This window comes from Chinchilla lanigera, unplaced genomic scaffold (genome assembly GCF_000276665.1).
Source record: "Chinchilla lanigera isolate Chin_1 unplaced genomic scaffold, ChiLan1.0 scaffold00021, whole genome shotgun sequence".
In the NCBI taxonomy this organism is placed as follows: Eukaryota; Metazoa; Chordata; class Mammalia; order Rodentia; family Chinchillidae; genus Chinchilla; species Chinchilla lanigera.
In genome coordinates this window covers 18,546,595-18,565,947 of record NW_004955422.1, presented here as the reverse complement: position 1 = coordinate 18,565,947, position 19,353 = coordinate 18,546,595, and the positions used below count along the sequence as shown (strand labels likewise).

At 37.6% G+C, this 19,353-nt stretch overlaps 1 protein-coding gene across 16 annotated transcripts in view; it reads left to right on the top strand.

Moving 5' to 3' along the window:
• The window catches only part of LOC102019710 (chromosome unknown open reading frame, human C11orf80), a 184,920-nt gene that overhangs the window by 160,322 nt on the left and 5,245 nt on the right, over nt 1-19,353 (top strand). For all 16 annotated transcript variants that reach the window (XM_013513892.1, XM_013513896.1, XM_013513897.1 and 13 more), the window contains 3 exons: nt 833-954; nt 2,250-2,360; nt 4,908-5,006. In XM_013513892.1, coding sequence (XP_013369346.1) covers nt 833-954; nt 2,250-2,360; nt 4,908-5,006 — 332 coding nt within the window. The remainder of the gene's footprint in view (nt 1-832; nt 955-2,249; nt 2,361-4,907; nt 5,007-19,353) is intronic.

The following is a 19,353-nucleotide window of genomic DNA, read 5'->3' as shown; positions in this document are numbered from 1 at the left end:
GAGACAGAACCTCGCTACTAGTTCAGGCTGGCCTTGAAATAACTATGTAGCCCAGGCTGGCCTTGAACTGGCAGCGATCCTCCTGCCTCAGCCTCTGTGTGTGCCATCACATGAAGCCTTGATGACACATTTTTGGCTGTTGCTCTTACACATTAGCTTTTCTGAGTGATGCTAAGCAGGGTTGCTCAGATCATTAATCCATTTAAAAGACTGTATATGAACAGTTCTGAGAGTTATCTTTGTAAATTTTAACCGTTTTGGGGGGCTTTTTTTGTCTTTTTGAGACAGGGTCTCACTATGCAGTTCAGGCTGGTCTTGAACAGGTTGGCCTCAAATTTACATCAATCCTCCTGCCTCAGCCTCCTGAGTGCTGGGATTATAGGTGTGTGGAGTGCACCAGCACGCCCAGAACCTTTTTTTTTTTTTTTTTTTTTTTAACCATAGTACATCTAATAAAAAGGACACACTCTGGTAACAGTGACTTGCTCAATAGTGATTCTCAAACAGGAAAGGAGGCAGTTTAGACACTCTCCGGAGGTATATTATTGTTTATAGCACAAATTAAGCAGGATCACTCATTCATTTCTTCAAAAATAGTGTAATTCTTCACTTAAAATTTCCTGAGCTTTCTTTTATTTGCAAATGAGAATTGGGTGGGTTTATAAGTTGCTGAAGAGGCAGTTGTCTGAAAAAGTAATTATTTGTCAGTAGATAGAAACAGCTTCTTCTAAAGGGCATCTTCTGTTATTCCATCCCAGACTTAGAGCACATGAACAGCATTCTTGAAGTAGTCATTGTCCTTCAAGTTTATCGACATTTTCTGTCCCCTTAGGAGTCCATACTTTGCTCACAGCTCATCTCAGTGCTATCCTCATGGAGAGCCACAGTGCAGTACAAGATTCTGTTCACTCCACTCTGGACCAGATCTTGGAGCAGCATGACCAGGCTGTCAAGGTAATAAGAAATTTACAACCTCTTTTCTCTCTCTCTCTTTTTTTTTTTTGAGACATGATCTCGCTATGTAATTTAGTCAGGCCTTGAACTCACTATGTAGCCCAGGCTGGCCTCAAACTTACAATGATTCTCCTGCCTCAGCCTCTCTAGTTCTGGGATTATAGGCATGTGCCACCACTTCTAACCTTTTCTCCTATTTTCTAAGAAAAAGAGATTAATAGTTACAGGGCCTCAGAATCCTCTCTTCCCTGAAAGCCTCATCCTGTTTTTTCTGCTACCTGGGGTGATGTAATACTACATTCAGCCTAGAAACTCAGGCTTTCACTTTGGTGGGTCACTGTAGTCAGCTTTTTCTTACCTCCTGCTGGGTGAGTTTGAGTAAACAGGGACAGAAATTATATAGGAAAATGACTGATACAGTGTTTCTTCTTTATCTGTATATCACTCTGTCTCACACATCTTTAGTGAACTGATGCTTCACTAAACCTTACATTCTTCCCCCATCTTCCTAATTCTTTATAATACCATATTTTATTCTTTCGAGATAAGTGTCTTCCTATGTAGTTCAGGCTGGCTTGAACTCACCGCATAGCCCAGCCTGGCCTTTGGAACTTTCAGTGATCCTCCTGCCTCAGCCTCCGTAGTGCTGGGATTACTAGGGAATGTACCACCATGCTCAGCTTGTAATACCACGTTTTTTTCTTACATAACTTTGTGAATTCCTCCATCCTGTGTACTTTTGTTTTGTTTTTGCAGTATTAGGGATCAAACACAGGGGTGCTCTCCCACTGAGCTACATCCCAGCCCTTTTTGTCCTTTGTTTTGAGACAGGGTCTTACTTGGTATGTAGCCCAAACTGGGCTGAAATTTATAATCCTCCTGCCTCAGCTTCCCTCAATGCTAGCATTACAGGTATGCACCAGTTGGTCCTGCTTATCCTGTGTACTTTTGGTAACACATTTCCTACTATATATGGTCCCCTTTTAAAGGAAAAAAGCCATTCTAAGATAGCAAAACTTTAAGCTTTTTTTTTAAATTAGGAAGTGTATCTGTTTTATTGCCCAATGTCTCGTATTGCTTATGTTTTCTGAATGTATCTGTCAATAAGTCATCTCTATAGGAGGAGAGAGCATTTTAAAATCTTATTGTAATTCCTACAGGTCGTGACAAAGATATGCCATGATTTCAATGAGTATTGTTGTTCGGAGACATCCTGCTGTGACTGAAATCTTTGCTCCCTTTGGGATTTTCTGAGCCAGCAGTTTGGGGTTAATGTGTCTCCTTGTGTTTCCTAGGCTCATCAGAAACTGCAGGCTTCGCTCTCAGTGGCTGTGAATTCCATCATGACTGTGGTGACTGGGAGCACAAGTGGCAGCTTCCGAAGGACATGTCTCCAGGCCCTTCAGGCAAGTAGAAGACTGAGGATGCTTAAAATTGCCAGGGTTTTAACAACATCCTATCTATCTCTGTAATGTGTACAGTGCTTTTACAAACACTATTTCACTGCTTCTGTTGTGACCATACATAACAGAGGTCTAAGTGTTTTAAGAACTATTTGTAGAATGAATTCTAATGTGTACCATTTCATAAATAAAAAAAGTTATTTATAATTTCTACTTCTTTAGGTCACACAGATGTGGTAGGATTGCTAGGTCACACAGATGTGCTAGAATGTGCTAGGATTTGATCCATGATTTTCAATTCCTTGTTGAAGAATACTTTGCTACCTAATGGTGACAGAACACTTTGGAAATAACTGAGCAATCATAAGGACTGAGCAATCCCATGTATGTTGCAGTATGGAATGGTGGAGAAGGTTTTGGAATCAGAGGGTTGAGTTCAAGTCCTGACTCATTTACTTAACTTGCTATGTGGACTTAGGCCTATATTGAACTTCTCTGAGCCTTGTCTATAAATTAGAAGAAATAATAGATACTCACAGGATGATGGTGAGTATATACCTCCTCAAACTTCACATATCAAAATCCAGGATTATGGATTTAAGAGGTACTGAGCTTTGGGGAGATAGATAGGTTGTTAGGCTTTAGTCTGTATTAATGAGATTATTATCTTTAATAAAAGGGGTCCTCAGAAAACCCTTGCCTCTTCTGCATTGTGAAGGCACAAGGAAAAATAAATAGTCTGCAACTCTGAAGAATTCAGCCATCTCAGTACACTAATCTTAGATTTCCATCTTCCAGAACTGTGAGAAATAAATTTCTATTATATAAAACTCCTGGTCTGGGGCTGGAGATTTAGTTCAGTGGCACAGTACCTGCCTGGCAAGCGTGAGGTCGTGAGTTCGATTCCCAGTACCAGAAAAAAAAAAACAAAACAAACTCCTGGTCTATGATAATTTGTTATAGGAGCCCAAGCAGCTTGAGACCATGTGAAAGTGTGCAGTACATAATAGGTTCTCAGTAAATGCTAGTTTCTTTCCTTCCTTTTAAGAGTATATGCTGAACATTTAATATTATCAGTGGGTAACATGGTAGTTTATTTTTATGTAATCTTGGGTTGTATTTTTGTGGTGCTGGGGATTGAACCCAGGACCTTGCACATTTTAGGCAAGGGTAGAGACCAGTGAGCTAAATTCCCAGTCCCATCATACCTTTTTGTTTGTTTGTTTTTTGTGTTGTTTTGTTGAGACAGGGCCTTGCTTTGTAGCTTAGGCTGATCTTGAACTCACTATGTAGTCCAGGCTGGCCTCAAATTTGTAGCAGTCCTCTTGCCTCAGCCTCCCAATTGCTGGGATTATAGGTGTACACCACTTTTTTTTGAGACAAAGTCTTGCTACATTGTGTTGCTAGGCTGATCTCAAATTTGTGATTCTCCTGCTTCAGCTTCCTGAGTAACTGGAATTTCAGGGTTGTCTCATTTTATCAGCCATTTTTATGTAGTCTTTTTAACTTGAAAAGATAGTATGACACAGGAAAAATGTAAATATGTAGTACCTAATAAATTTTAGCACTATAATTTTAATTTTTGTGTGCTACATATATAGTCATAACTAAAGCCTCTTGTTTTGATATGTAAATTGACGTTTTACTTGTTTGAACAGTCTTAGATTTAGTTTTAGTTAACCAATATTCCTTTGCATTGTTTTAATCTAATTTTATAAACTATTCCTCAGATGTCAGACATTTAAATTGATAACATTCTTTCTACGGATATAAACAGTATTTCATTGGATACCTCGTGTTATATATCGCTTATTTTAAATTATTTTCCAGAATAAATTTCTGTAAAAATAGTTACTGGGTCAAATCCTACAAAATCTTTATCAATTAATACATTTGATTATAGGTTTACCTTTCTGGGTCACAAAATAGTGAAAAGAAGCCCTAATTTTTGTTCTACCTGTGAGATCTTGGGTGGGTCACTTCTTTTTAAATTTTACTTTTCTTATCTATAAAATTAGTACATTGTATTAGGTGGTAACTCTGGCCCCCTTCAGCTCTAATATCCTACAATTCTAAAGTGTCAAAGGCTGTTAACCCATCTCCATGGGTGCAGACTGTACTCTTTGGTTCCTCTTTGCCCTGAAAGGTTTGAAGAGCTCTCATACCAGCTTCAGTCAGTCAGTGGAGCCTAGCTTTCTCAGAATTTGTTTTACAGAAGAACACATATGTAACTCCTTCATGAACAGATGCGTCTTGGGATATTTATCCACTGTTAATGTAGGAGAAAAAAGACCTTATTTGAAGGATCTTGCTGAGGTGACTGAAATGAGAATACATGTGACAGCCATCACTACCTGTCTCTTGCCAAATATCCTGGGCAATTTTTCTCCTCTTTTGAATCCACTGAAATGAAGGACATGCTAAATGCAATGTAGGGGATGCCAGTGTCCCATCCATCTCGTTCTCTCACCATTTAAACTTCCTGTGAGTACTTTGCTCCTGGTTTCCAGCACTGGAACTCAGCACCTTCTACCTCCGGGTCTATTTTAGGCAGCTGATACACAGGAGTTTGGGACCAAACTGCACAAAATATTTTATGATATCATCAAGCACCGATTTCTTCGCCAGTGCACATGTGATGTGAAACAAGTAAGTATAAAGTAATAGTCAGTACTTTGGTGGAAGTCTTCCATTTTGGTACGTGGGAATCTTAAATTCAGGGTGAGTAGGTACCTGTGCACTAACAGTCTGAGGCTAGCCTTTCAGCAAGAAAGCCTGTTGTTTTGAAAAACTTTATAAAACAAGAATTATACAGAGGTTGAGAGGTTAGATATTCCTTAAATTCTGTTTCTTCCACTCACTAGTTGGTGGCATTATTGTGGAAGTTATTTAATCTTTCTAAACCTCAACTTCTCTATCAGTAAGAATAAGAATGATGCATACCTAAAGTTACTGTTGTGAAGTTTGAATAAGATCATGTATGTAAAAGTGCTCAGTGTGTAGCTACTCTTACTATGGTGATTATATGATAGGATTATTATAATTAGTTTTGCCTAATAAAAAATACACCTTTATGAATGCTGAAGATCTAAATTTGCATTACTTAGGGTCTCTACCCTCAGTAAGGTCAAATAACTTCAGCCGTTTTTGTGATAGACTCCTTTCACAAGAGAAGGGAGATCATAGCTAGGAAATTCTATTTATCTCCAGATTACGGGTAGAGCTGATATTACTGGTCTAACGGAAGCCTACTTCTCTGGCTTTCTTGGCTTTAATCAGTAGGACTGACTTTTCTGGACTTCAGTGTATAGATATTTAGTATAAGTAAAAGAGATTAAAGATTAAATTATTCACCAGTGGCTTCTGGCAAAGATGGAGTAACAGAAACTGGATTTACACTCCTGGCTGAAATAACAAAAATTTTGGACATAGTATAGGAAACAGTGGCTTGAAGATATTGGACATCAGGCAACAAATGGAATGGTCATTTCTAAGTGATAAAAAGCAAATATTCTTTGCTTCATCAAACAGAATGATGATTGCCCTGGCATACCACCTAAGAGAAAGTATGAAAGCTGTGGAAAAAGGAGAGGGAGTTTAGGCAAAGCCAGTGGTCTCCCTAAGTTGAACGGGTAGAGTGGGGAATCCAGGGATGCTGTCTCAGTCCAGCTTGTGTTTCTGTACCAAAATACCTATGGCTAGATACCTTATAAAGAAAAGAGGTTTTATTTGGCTCATGATTCTTGTGACTACAAGTCCAGACAGCATGATACCAGTGTCTGAGGGAAGAAACAAGGTTGAGGGGGAAGGCTAGGCTCTAATCCATTCGTAGGAGATGCGACCCATTTCATGAGAACATTAATGGCTGGTCTCACTGAAGCAGTCATAACCAAATCATCTCCTAGTAGGTGCTACCTCTTAAAGGTCACAGCACTTTCATTTCTGTCACATTAGGGAACAAGCCTGGCATATGAGCCTCTGGAGAGCAAACCGTAGCAGATGCTAAGGCAGCTAAAGTTTCCAGGAATAATATGATTGGACACAGAATAGGCTGGAGATCTGCAGTTGAGTTCCCCCTCTACTATTCATTTAAATGCTAATCAGTTCATATCTGTGAGGAGACTATCCACTGTAAAGATCCACTCAGAAAGGATTAAAGGAACAACAAGGAAAGCTTGCACAGAGCTAGAAACAGTGACTGTTCTCACTGTCCAGAGAGGAAAACATCATAGTTCATGGAGTATCAGGCAGAATACTAAGAAGGGTATTATCTCAGGAGTGGAGAAAAATTAAAACTACAATAATACTCTGGTCCTGTCCTAACAAAGCTTGAAAGCAGAAGCAAGGCCCAAAAGGATCAAACTGATTGAAAGTAATTCAGTGCCATTACCAAACAAATGATCAATTAAATATTTATAAGAATATGGGAATATAACAATACCCAGAACTTACCAAGTAATATTCATAGATCCCTGTGTCTCATAAAAAATTAATAGTTTTGCTAAGAAGTAAGAAAAAGCAACCCACAATGGGAAAATTTAATCAAAACGGATCCAGAACTGATATAGCAGATAAAATTAGCAAAGACAAGCCAGGTGTGGTGTCACACATGTGTAATTCCAGCAGTTGTGAAGCTGAGGCAAGTTTGAGGCCAGCCTGAACTACATAGCAAAAACGCTATCTCAAAAAAGAATAAAGACATTAGGCAGTTATTATTATTATTTTAATATGCCACAATTTTTATTGCAATGTAGCCATTTTGTGAAGGCTGGGAGTTTGATTTCAAGAACAATCTTCCATTTTTCTGATCTTTTATAGAGAAATTACCATCTTGATATTAAAATATCTTTTAAAAATCTCATTTTTTGCAGTGTTGAGGCTCAAACTTAGAACCTTTCATATGCTAAGCAAATATTCTGCCACTGAGCTATCAATCCCCCAGCACCAGTCCTCAAGATATCTTTAATCTTTCAGTACTCACACAATAAAGCGAAAACTCCTACACTTACTCAGTTGTGTATGTACACTCAATGGAAAACAAAAAGACATTAATGACAGCGATTTCTTTTAAGAAGATATACAACTACAGAAGTACCTCCTCAGTTCATGAACTTAATTCTTTCCACAATTTTGGTCATAAACTGAATTGGACGAGAACCAAATCAAAGTTGCCCACAAGATCAGCATTGAACCTAACCACTGAATTTGATTCAGTTGTCATCCAATTCAGTTTTTGACCAGAATCATGGACAGAATTAAGTTTGTGGACCACTGTTAAAAGAATGAACACGGAGCTGAGAGAATTATTTGATCACATTTAATTGGCTTTCCTTTTGGGAGAGAGGGATTAAACTCATTACCAAAAAAAATCCTTATAATGCATAGTGTTATGTCCCTGCTACTGTGTCACAAGAGGCTTGCCAAGGCAGGTAAGGTTTAAGCCCCACAGAACTTTAATCAAGTGCAACCATAAATAATACTGAAGAAAGATTGCCATCTGACCAGTGGGTACTACTTTTAAGGCATTCAGTTGGCTTACCCTTTGCAATATTTTAAGCTATTCCCATTGAAAATTACATTCATCATAGTGCCTGTTGAAGAGAGGAATATAACCAGTTTGGGCTAAAATATGATAATAAATCATTCTTTAGTGTCTACATAAAAGTGGCAGCATTAAACAGTGCCGTGGCAGTCACTGATAGGTTGTTGATATCTCCTTTATTCATTATGTTGGAAGCGCCCAAACCGATCCTGCTACTATTGACTGAACTGGAGAAGTGGAAGCTCCTTTAGATCCTTGACTGTCATTTTATGAGAGTTTTTCCTTTAAGTGGAACCACTGCATTGTCTCTCATAAAACAGTTATCACAGCTATGTTCCATTTTTCCAGAAGCTAGAGGAAAGACACTCCTGGAATCAAACTCAGGGCTATGGAAGGTATTTTAAAAGGCCCAAGGCCCAGGCCCAAGGAACATTTAAAGATGAAACTACAATGTCTGAGATGAAAATTATACTGAATAGTATTAATGGTATTAAACACTGAAGGAAAAACATGTAGCAATAGAAACTATCTGAAATAAAACACAGAAGTTAAAAAAGACTATAAATAAATAAATCGTGTGTCAGTGAGCTGTGGCACAATTTTCAAGTAGCTTAATACACATGTAATTGGTGAATCTAAAAAAGAAGAGGGGGTGGAAGAACAAAAAATATGTATGAAGATTGGTTGAAATTTTTCCAAATCTAATGAAATCTGTGAACCTATACCTAGGAACCTCAATGGACTCCAGGCCCAGGGAACATAAAGTGACTCTAAGCCACTTAATAATTAAATTAGTGAAAACTTGTGGTAAAGAGAAAATCTGAAAAGTGGTGGAGGGGGGAATCTCCATATTATATACAAAGAAGAAACAGTAAGGAGTATAGCAAATTTCTCATTGGAAGCAGTGTAAATTAGAAGAAAATAGAGCAGTATCATTACAGTATTGGGAAAAAAACCAAAATGAACCTCTTGATTTACAGTTCTTTGCTCAGCAAAATATCTTTAAAAACAAAATGAAATAAATATTTTTTTCTTACATACAAAATATGAAATAATTCATTATCAGCAGACAATAAATGTGATGGAAATCCTGTAAGCAGAAAGAAAATGATACCAAATAGAAAGTTGGACCTCTATAATGGAATAAAGAGTACTAGAAATGGTAACTACATGGGTAAATATAAAGACATTTTCTTATTTAAACCCCCTAAAACACAGTTGAGGGGCCAGCTCAGTGGTGCAGTGCCTGCCTGGCAAGTGCAGGGTCCTGAGTTTGATTCCAGGTACACACACACACACAAAGTTGGAGCTAGGCATGGTGGCGTACACTCTGGGGAGCTGAGGTGGGAGGATTGAAAGTTTGAGGCCAGCCTAGACAATTTAGTGACTTAGCAAGACCCCAATTCAAAATACAAAATTTTAAAAGGGCTGTGGATAAAGGTCAGTGTGAAGGCCCTGGGTTCAATCCTCAGTACCACTCATACACATGAAAAAGGGCTGGGGATATAGCCCAGTATAGAGGTCCTGGATTCAGTCTTTCAGTAGTGCAAAACAAAACATGGTTGATTTTTTTTTTTTCAGGGCTGGGGAAGGTACCCAGGGGCTTGCATATGCTGGATAAACGCTCAACCACTGAGCTACACCTCCAGCTCCACTGACTTTTTTTTTTGGTAGTACTGAGTATTGAGTACTGAGTATTTTTGGTAGTACTGAGTATTGAACTCAGGGAGCTCTGAGAATATTATATGCGGAGTGACATAATATTACTTGAAAATAGACTGAGTTAAATGGACCCACTAAAATAGCACAAAAAGGAATTAGAACTAATAAACCTGGAAAGGAAATAAAATGGAATTATAAAAATACTCAGCGTAAAAGAGGGCAAAAAATGAAATAGGAACAAAGTAAAGATAAGGCAGATGGAAACAATTATAAAGATGATATATTTAAACACACAATATTGAATTATCCCATAAAATATATGTGACCTAAACAATCTTGTAACAAGGCAAAGATTATTAGATTAAGTAAAGAATCAAGAATCAACTGTGTGCAGTCTATAAGAATCTCAGTAAGTATACAGACAGAAAAAGATTAAAAGTAAAAGGATAGAAAAAGGTTTGCCATGATAACACTAATAAAAAAGAGAGATGGAGAGGCTATATTAATATCAGACAAAGTAGATTTCAGAACAAAGAATATTACCAGGGATAAAGAGGGTCATTTCATAATAATGAAGGATCAATTCATCATGAAGATAATATAGATGCTTCTCAACTTACAGTGGGGTTACATCCCAATAAACCCATCATCAGTTGAAACTACTGTAAGTCAAAAACCCATTTAAAATCACTTAAACTACTGATAGCAGTTTAGCCTAGCTATGTAGATGTGCTCAGAATACTTATATTAACTTATAATTGGACAGAATTATCTAATACAAAACATATTTTATAAAGTGTTAAATATTTCATGTAATATATTGAAAGCTACTGAAACTAAAAAACAGAATGGTTACCTGGATGCGATTTTTCAGTATCATAAAGTTGAAAAATCATGTTAAACCATCATAAATCAAGGACTGCCTGTACTCTTAAACATTCATGTACCTTTTAAGAGAGCTTTAAGATACATGAAACAGGCATTGTGGCACATGCCTGTAATCCCAGAGCTGAGGAAGCTGAGGCAGGAGGATCACCATGAGTTTGAGGTCATCCTGGGTCAGCCGCACTACATAGCAAGACCCTGTGTTAAAAAAAAAAAATCAAAGGATGGAAAACAATATTCCATGTAACAGGAACCCAGAAAAAAGCAGTAAGTATCCTAATTTCAGGAAAAGTGGACTTCAAGCCAAAACTGATCAGAACAGGCAAAGAAAGTCACTACATTTTGGTTAAGAGAATAATTCAGCAAGAGGACAGCAATAAACACACATGGACAAAACACTAGCACACCCAGCTTCATAAAACAAACACTATTGGACATAAAAAGAAACAGAGAAACCCCAGCACAGTTATAATGGAGGACCTCAACACCCCACAAATTGTCCCAAATAAATCAACTACATTTTAAAAAATCAACAAAAAAAATCAGAGTTAAACCAAACCTTAAACAAATAAATCTAATGGATATTGTAGTGTTCCACCTACACAAATAGAATATACATTCTTCTCAATAGCACATGGGACTTTCTCCAAAAGAGACCATATGCTTGTGCATAATGTATGCTTAAGTAAATGCAAAAGAATCAAAAAATTATCCCATGCATACTGTTAGATCATAATGCAATGAAACTAGAAATACATGACAAAAGAAACCATAGGAATTATGCAAACACATAGAAATTAAACATACCCTCTTGAATAATCAGTGAGTCACAGAAGTAATCAAGGAAGAAATCAGCTCGTACAATCAAATGATAATGTTAGTACAGCATTCCAGAACCTATGAGACATTGTGAAAGCATTCCTAAGAGGGATGTTATAACTGAATGCCACATCACACAGAGCAAGCCTAGTATTGCGGTTTGTGTCTGGATGTCCCACAAAGCCTCATGCAGTCATGGAGGTGGGCTTTTCAGAGGTGGCTGAATCTAGAGCTTGTGATTGGTTCATTGTCTAGTTCTGGGACTGGGGGTATGAGTGCTATACCCACCCTAGGGTGGGTGGCCTGCATACAATATAAGGGAGGAAAAGAGGTTTGCTCTTCCCTTTTGGTCTTGTTCCTTTTGCGGTTTTCCACTGCCATGAATGGTTGCCCCTCTGCCATGCCACCCTGCTTTAGAGCCAGCTGATTATGGGCTTTTGAAACCTCTACAGACTATGAGCTAAATAAACCTTTCCCTCTTTAACTTTGGATGTTTGCTATTTTATCCCACCAACGAGAGAAAAGTAACTAACATACCTAGTAACCTAACAATGCACCTGAAGATCCTAGAAAAACAAGAGCAATCCAGATTCAAAGCTAGTACAAAGAAGAAAATTATAAAGATCAGAGCAGAAATTAATGAAAGGGAGAGTTAAAAAATAATACAAAGAATCAGTGAATCAAAGACTTGGTTATTTGAAAGAATAAACCCCTAGCCAATCTTACTCCCAAAAAGAAAGAAAAGACCCAGTTAGGAAAAGAAAAGGTAAAATCACAAGAGACTGCTGAAATCCAGATTATGAGTAAACTACATACTTTGAGAACCTATACTCTAATAAAATGGTGAGTTCAAAAGAAATAGATTCCTTGATGCGTATGAATTACCAGAGGTAAACCAGGAAAACATAAAAATCCTAAACAATCCAGTATCAGGCAGTGAGAGTGAAGAAGTAATAATAAAAAAAAAGGTACCAACTAAGAAAAGCTCAGGTTCTGATACAGTCATTCCTGTAGGAATGCCTGTACTCCTCTAACTCTTAATGCGAATACTCCTCAATCTCTTTGGTGAAATCCAATGGGAAGGAGTACTCCCAAAGCTATTCCTGGAAGCTAGTGTTGATCTGATTCCAAAACAAGAAAAAGATCCAACCATAAAAGAGAACTATAGGCTAATCTTTTTAGTGAACATTAACACAGAAATTCTCATCAAGATACTGGCAAACAGAATGCAACAAATAATCAGAAAGATAGTACATCCTGACCAAGTAGGATTCATCTCGGTGATGCAGGGATGGTTCAACATATACAAATCAATAAATATAACACATCATATAAACAGAAGCAAGGACAAAAGTCACACAATCATCTCAGTTGACTCAGAAAAAGCTTTACACAAAATCCAACATCCATTCATGATTTTAAAAAAAACTGAAGAAAATAGGTATAGTATGACCATATCTCAATCTCCTAAAAATCATTTATGACAGACCAATGGCCAATATCACATTAGATGGAGAGAAGCTGAAAGCTTTCCCTCTACATTCAGGAACAAGACAAGGATGTTTACTATTAACACTATTATTCAATACAGCTCTTGAAATATAGCCAGAGAAATAAGACAAAAGAAAAAAATAAAAGGGATATGTATAAGAAAGGAAGAAGTCAAATTATCATTATTTGCAGATGACATGATCCTCTACAGAAAAGACCCCAAAAATTCCACAAAAAGACTCTTAGAATTAAAAACCAAATTCAGTGGTGTATCAGGATACAAAATCAATAGACAAAAATCAGTGGCATCCCTGTACCAATAATGAACTCAACACAAAAGATACTAGGGAAATAATACCTTTTACAGTAACAACCAGAAAAATACCTAGGAAAGAACAAAACCAAGATAGTGCAATACCTCTACAATAAAAACTACAGTACTCTGAAAAAGATTGAAAAAGATATCAGAACATGGAAAGATATGCCCGGTTCCTGGATAGGCAGAACCAATATAGGTACAATGACCATACTTTAGAAACTGATACAGAGATTTAACCCAGTCCCAATGAAAATACCAGTAGCATTCCTGAAAGGACTAGAGAAAACAGTACTAAAATTCAGGTGGAACCAGAAGAGACCTAGAGTATCAAAAGCAATCCTAGACAACAAGAGCAAGGCAAGAAGAGTCACAACACCAGGCTTCAAATTATACTACAAAGCTATAGTGATAAAAACAGCATAGTATTGACAAAAAAACAGAAATGTGGATCAATGAAACAAAATAGAAGATGCAGAAACAATTCAAAGGCCTGGTGTGGTGGCTCATGCCAGAACTCGGCAGGCTGAGGCAAGAGCTTGGGCTACCAAGAAAGTTCAAGGCCAGCCTGAATTACATAGTAAAACCCTGTTTCAAGAAAAAAGAAAAAAAGACCAAAAAAAACAAAACAAAACAAAACAAAAAACCCTCTAAGCACATTCCACACCTGATCTTTGACAGAAGGGCCAAATCTTTTCCCTGGAGGAAAGATAGCCTCTTCGACAAATAGTGCCAGGAAACTGGCTATCTACATGCCGAAGATTGAATCTAGACCCATATCTCTAACCACATACTAAGCTAAAAAATGGAAGCTCTAAATATTAAATTAGAAACAACTTGCTGGAAGGTAAAATAGGTAAAAACTCTTGAAGACAGAGGTATAGGCAAGGACTTTCTAAACAGATCCCCAGATGCACAAGAGATAACCCCAAGAATCAACAAATGGGATCATATCGAATTAAAAAGCTTCTGTACAGTTAAGCAAACAACAGAGTACAGAGATAACCTACAAAGTAGGAAACCATTTTGCCAGGTTTTTCTTGGACAGAGAGAACTAATATCTATAATATATAAAGACCTCAAAAAAATTAGACCCTCCAAAATAAAAGATCCAATCAAAAATGGGCAACTGAAATGAATAGACACTTCTCAAAAGAGAGATATAAATGGCCAATAAATACACCAAAAATATTCAACATTTCTGACCATTAGAGAAATACAAATTAAAATGCCCACCTATGTGGGCATGGTGGCACACACCTATAATCCCAGCACTCAGGTGGCTGAAGTAGGAGGATCACTGCAAGTTCAAGGCCAGCCAGGGCTACATACTGCATTTAAGGCCAGCCTGAACTGATAAGGAGACCCTGTCTTGGAAAACACACACTTACACACACACACAAAAACAAAAACAAAAACAAAAAACTGAGATTCTATCTTATTCCAGGAAAAATGGTTGTCATCAAGAAATCAGATAAAAGTATAGTGTGGTGGTACACACCTGTAATCCCAGCACTCTGAGGCATGAGGACCACTGTGAGTGCAAGGCCAGCCTGAACTGCATAGCAAGACCCTGTCTAGAAAAAAATTTTAAAAACCCAAAGACTAAGTCCAATTCTATTTAACCCAGCTATTCCCCTTCTAGGTACCTTCCAGAAAGAGAACATCATCATATTACATAGGTAACATGCATATCCATGTTTATAGCAGCACAATTTGTAATAGGTAAATCTTGGAAACAGATGACAGAATAAATATATTTATTTATACACAGTGGAGTCTTCTCTGCCATAAAGAAGGGTAAACTTGAGACATTTGTAGGAAAATGGATACACCTTGAAGTCATAATGTTATGTAAAATTAATCAGACACAAGCCTAAATATCACATGGTTTCTCTTATATGAGAAACCCAAAATATAAAGAGCAAAGTAAAAGATAGGTAATAGGGGGCAGAGATGGAGGGGAGGGGAGGGGGATTATAGAGGAAAAAATGCAGCTGGCAGAAAAGGGAGGGGAAGGGAACATAAAAAGAATTAAGATGTGTTATGTACCTGTACCAACTCCCCATGATAGATGTAATCATTATGTACCATAAACATGTACACTAATAAACGTAAGAAATATGCCAAGCATGGTAGTACATGCCTATAATCTCAGCACTTTGGAGGCTGAGGCAGGAAGATGGTCATGAGTTCAAGGCCATCCTGAATTGCATAGTGAGATCCTGCCTCAAAAAAAAAGGAAAAAAGAAATGCAAATTATCAAAACTTGTAGGAGGTAGCTATTGTGGTAGCTAGAGAGAAAAATGCCTGTTAGAAAAGAAAAATAAATCAATGACATCACCTTCCAACTTAAATGAGAACAAGAAGAGAAAATTAATGAGAAGTGAAATAATAAAAATCAGAGTACAAATCAATAAAATAAAAACAGAGAAAAACAAACTAAAAAGCGATTAATTGAAAAGATTAATAAAACTGATAAACATATAGCTAGACTAACAACAAAAAAAAGAGAAGGCACAAATTGCCATCATCAGAAATGAGGTGGCATGAGATACTAAATGAATTGATTATCAGGTGATATTATGAGCAGCTCTGTGGCAGTACATTGAGCAACTTAGATGAAATAGACAAATTCCTCAAAAGATATGAAATACCAAAGTTCACGAAAAAGAAATACTCCTCTACATAAGATAGCTCTATATCTATTAAATTGAATTTTTAGTTAAAACCCTTTGCATTGGGCCGGGGGAATAGCTCAGCGGCACAGCACCTGTGCCTGGCAAGCACATCATGAGTTTGATTCCCAGTAATCAAACAAACAAAAACCCTCTGCATTTTCCAGACTTACGTAAAGAATTTTCAAAACTCAGTAACAAATCGGCTAACTTTTCAAATGAACAAAATATTTGAATATACTTCACAAGAGAAGATTGAGGTAATGGCAAATAATCCCATAAGAAAGATGATCAGGATTGGGCACAGTGGTGCATGCCTGTAATCTCAGCCACTTGGAGGCCTGGGGCAAGAGGATCTCAAGTTCCAGGCCTTTCTTGGCATCTCATGTTCCAGGCCTACCTTGGCATCCCTGTCTCAAAAATTTTTTTGCAGGTACCAGGGAATGAACATAGGCCCTCGCAAGTGCTGGGCAGGCACTGTACTACTGATCTACATGAACATGAGGAGTGCTTATCTAGCATGTGTGAAGCCATGGGATCAATCCCCCGTACTTAAAAGAAAAAAAGATGCTAAACATAGTCATTCTGAAAATTCAATAAAAAACACAATAAGATACTATTTCACACTCACCTAAAATAAAAGACTTTACTATTGAGTGATAGTGCTCACCTATAGTTCCAACTCAGTAAGGTCACTGGGGAAGGGCACAGTTCGATTCACTGCAGCCATCCACACCTTCAGGATGAGGCATGTGCCACTGTCAAAGGACCTAGGTCATGTGGACAGAGAAACTATTCTGGATCTAGAATCATCTCAGCTTCTGAAGCCCTTTTGTTTGAACCTCTCTCTATTCTAGTGAGATCTCAAAAAGGAATGATCTGACCTCTTTACCCTGTTTTTTGTCTATAGTGATGGCTTATAACTTTGAGCCATTCATAACCCAGTTAATTTGGCAGATGGCTAGTGGACTCTAAGTCTTGCCAGTAGTCATAGGTCTTGCAAGAAAGAAGCATTTACTGCATCCAATCTGTGTCAGAATTTCCACTTTAATCTCTGTGAAGATATTATAAATTAGGTCATAGTTTTCTCATCTTACAGATAAGGAAACTGGTTATAAAACTTTTCCAATTCCAAGCACACAGCTAGTAAATGCAAGGCTAAGGTTTGTATTGAGATTTCCTGGCTCCAAAACCTAGTAACACTGTGACCATGTAAGGCTAAGTGGTAAGCCCAGGGAAGAAGAGCAAGCCAAGCATCACATTAATCCCAAGATCACCAGTAATGACCACTTAGTGATAAGTAATTTGCTAATGGCACAAGAGTGGCACCCAGTGGCTCTAGCTGCAAACTACATGATGAAGGATGACAGGTCAGGCTGCTGGGCGTGGTGGCACATGCCTATAATCCCAGCACTTGGGAGGCTGAGGCAGGAGGATTGTTGCGAGTTCAGGCCAGCCTGGGCTACAAAGTGAGCTCAAGGCCAGCCTGAACTGCATAGCGAGACCCTGTCTCAAAAAAAGAGCCAAAAAAAAGAGAAAAGGATGACAGGTCAAATTGTTTTTACCCTTGGGCCAGTCTCTCTGTTTCTAAGGTAAAGGTAGACTAGCTGACCCTTTTTGAGTAATACAGAATAAAATCACTTATAGCTATTATATATTCATCTGATGAATGGATAGGTAAGGTCCTCCTAGGGCTCCTATGGGCATTTACTTGATAAGACCAATTTCAAAAAGGAGAAGTTTTTAAGATTTTACAGACTAAAATGAATGAAGGAAAAGAAAAACTTTTTGTCAAAGAAGAAAAATGTTTTGGAAATTTTCTCAATAATATCCTTCTTTACTTTCTGCCTTCATTCTTCCTTCCATGTACCATTCCCTTCTTGTGCCCCCCACCCCTGTTTTCCTTTTACAGTACTAAGACTGAACTCATGGGCACTCTACCACTCAGCTATATCGCCCGTCCTTTTCATTTTGAGACAGGATCTTGCTAAATTGTTATGCCTGGTCTGGAATTTGTAGTCCTTCTGCTCGGGGCTCCAGAGTAGCTGGATTATAGCTATGCATTACCACATCCAGCAATAGTGTTCCTTTCTTTATACCTTTAGGGCCATCGTTGTCCCTTCCGTGTTTCTCAGAATGGTGCCCCTTCTGTGTTCCTCGGAATGAAATTATTAGAAATTGAAACTTGCTTTAGTAAACAGTATATGATACCTTTTTAATTGTGGTACAGTTCCCAGAGGCTAAGATTTACCCTTTTGAAGTATAAAAGTTGGTGGTTTTAAGTACAGTCACTGTATTGTGCAACCATCACCACTAATTCCCAAACATCTTTCTGACAATGAAGAGAAACTATACCTATTAGGCTGCAGTTAATCCAAGTTTCCCTCTCCCTGGAAACCACTAATCTACTTTCCACCTCTATGGATTTGCCTATTCTGCATATTTCTTCAAAATGGAATCATAAAATATGAGGTTTCTTTCATTTAAGAAGATGTTTCCAATTTTATTCTGTATTGTATCATGTCACAGTACTTCATTTTTATGACTCAGTAACTCCATCTTATGGAACATTTTATTTATTCATTCATGAGGTGATGAATACTATTCCTCACTTTTTGATTATTATAAATAATGATGTTTTGAAAACTTTGTGTAGGCATATGTTTGAAATTCTCTTGGGTATGTACAGGGTATGGAAAATATGAGTGTTTAAATTTAAAAATTTTCTTACAGTAAGACACGTGGCCAGTAATCCCCTTCAAAGTACTCTGCCTTGCTTTGAACACATTTATCCCATTGTTCTTGCCACTTTCTGCAGTCTTTTGTATCTTTCTTGCGCTGTCCTACATTAATTCCAGATATTTACCTTTCATGGTCACTTTGATTGTGGGGAAGAGCCAGAAGCTGGACAGTGCCAGACCTAGTGAATAAAGTAGATGCTCCTTTCCACTGGATGGTAGTCAGCAGAAGCATTTATGGTATTTTTGATCACACCTTGTAAAGACACAAAAGAAGACTTGCAGAACTGCATCAGTTGGCAAGAACATTGGAATAAAGGGGTAAAGTGAGTGGGAATATTTTGAAGGAAATTAACGGTAATGTGTCTTTTACTGCAATAAAGTTTTAAAATTCAAACATTCACTGTGTGTTTTCATCACCTGTTGTATCTGGGAGTAGAATTGCTGGATCATCCTTATAACACTGTGTTTAACTTAGGGCCCCACAAATGCTGAGCACATCCTCTACCCGACCTAAACCCACAGCCAGTTTAACTTCTGAAGGAATTTCTACATTATTTTCTAAAGTGGTATCACCATTTTATGTTCCTGTCAGCAACTATAATGGTGCTCTAATTTCTTCACATCCTCATCAACAGTTGTTTTTATTTTCACTATTATTACTATTGCAATCCTAGTAGATACATAGTAGTTCAGTAATTTTTTTTCTTTCTTTCCTTTCTTTCTTTCCTTCCTTCCTTCCTTTCTTTCCTTTCTTTCTTTCTTCCTTCCTCCTTTCCTTTCCTTTTTCCTTTCCCTTTTCCCTTCCTTTTTCCTTTCCTTTCCTTTCCTTTCCTTTCCTTTCCTTTCCTTTCCTTTCCTTTCC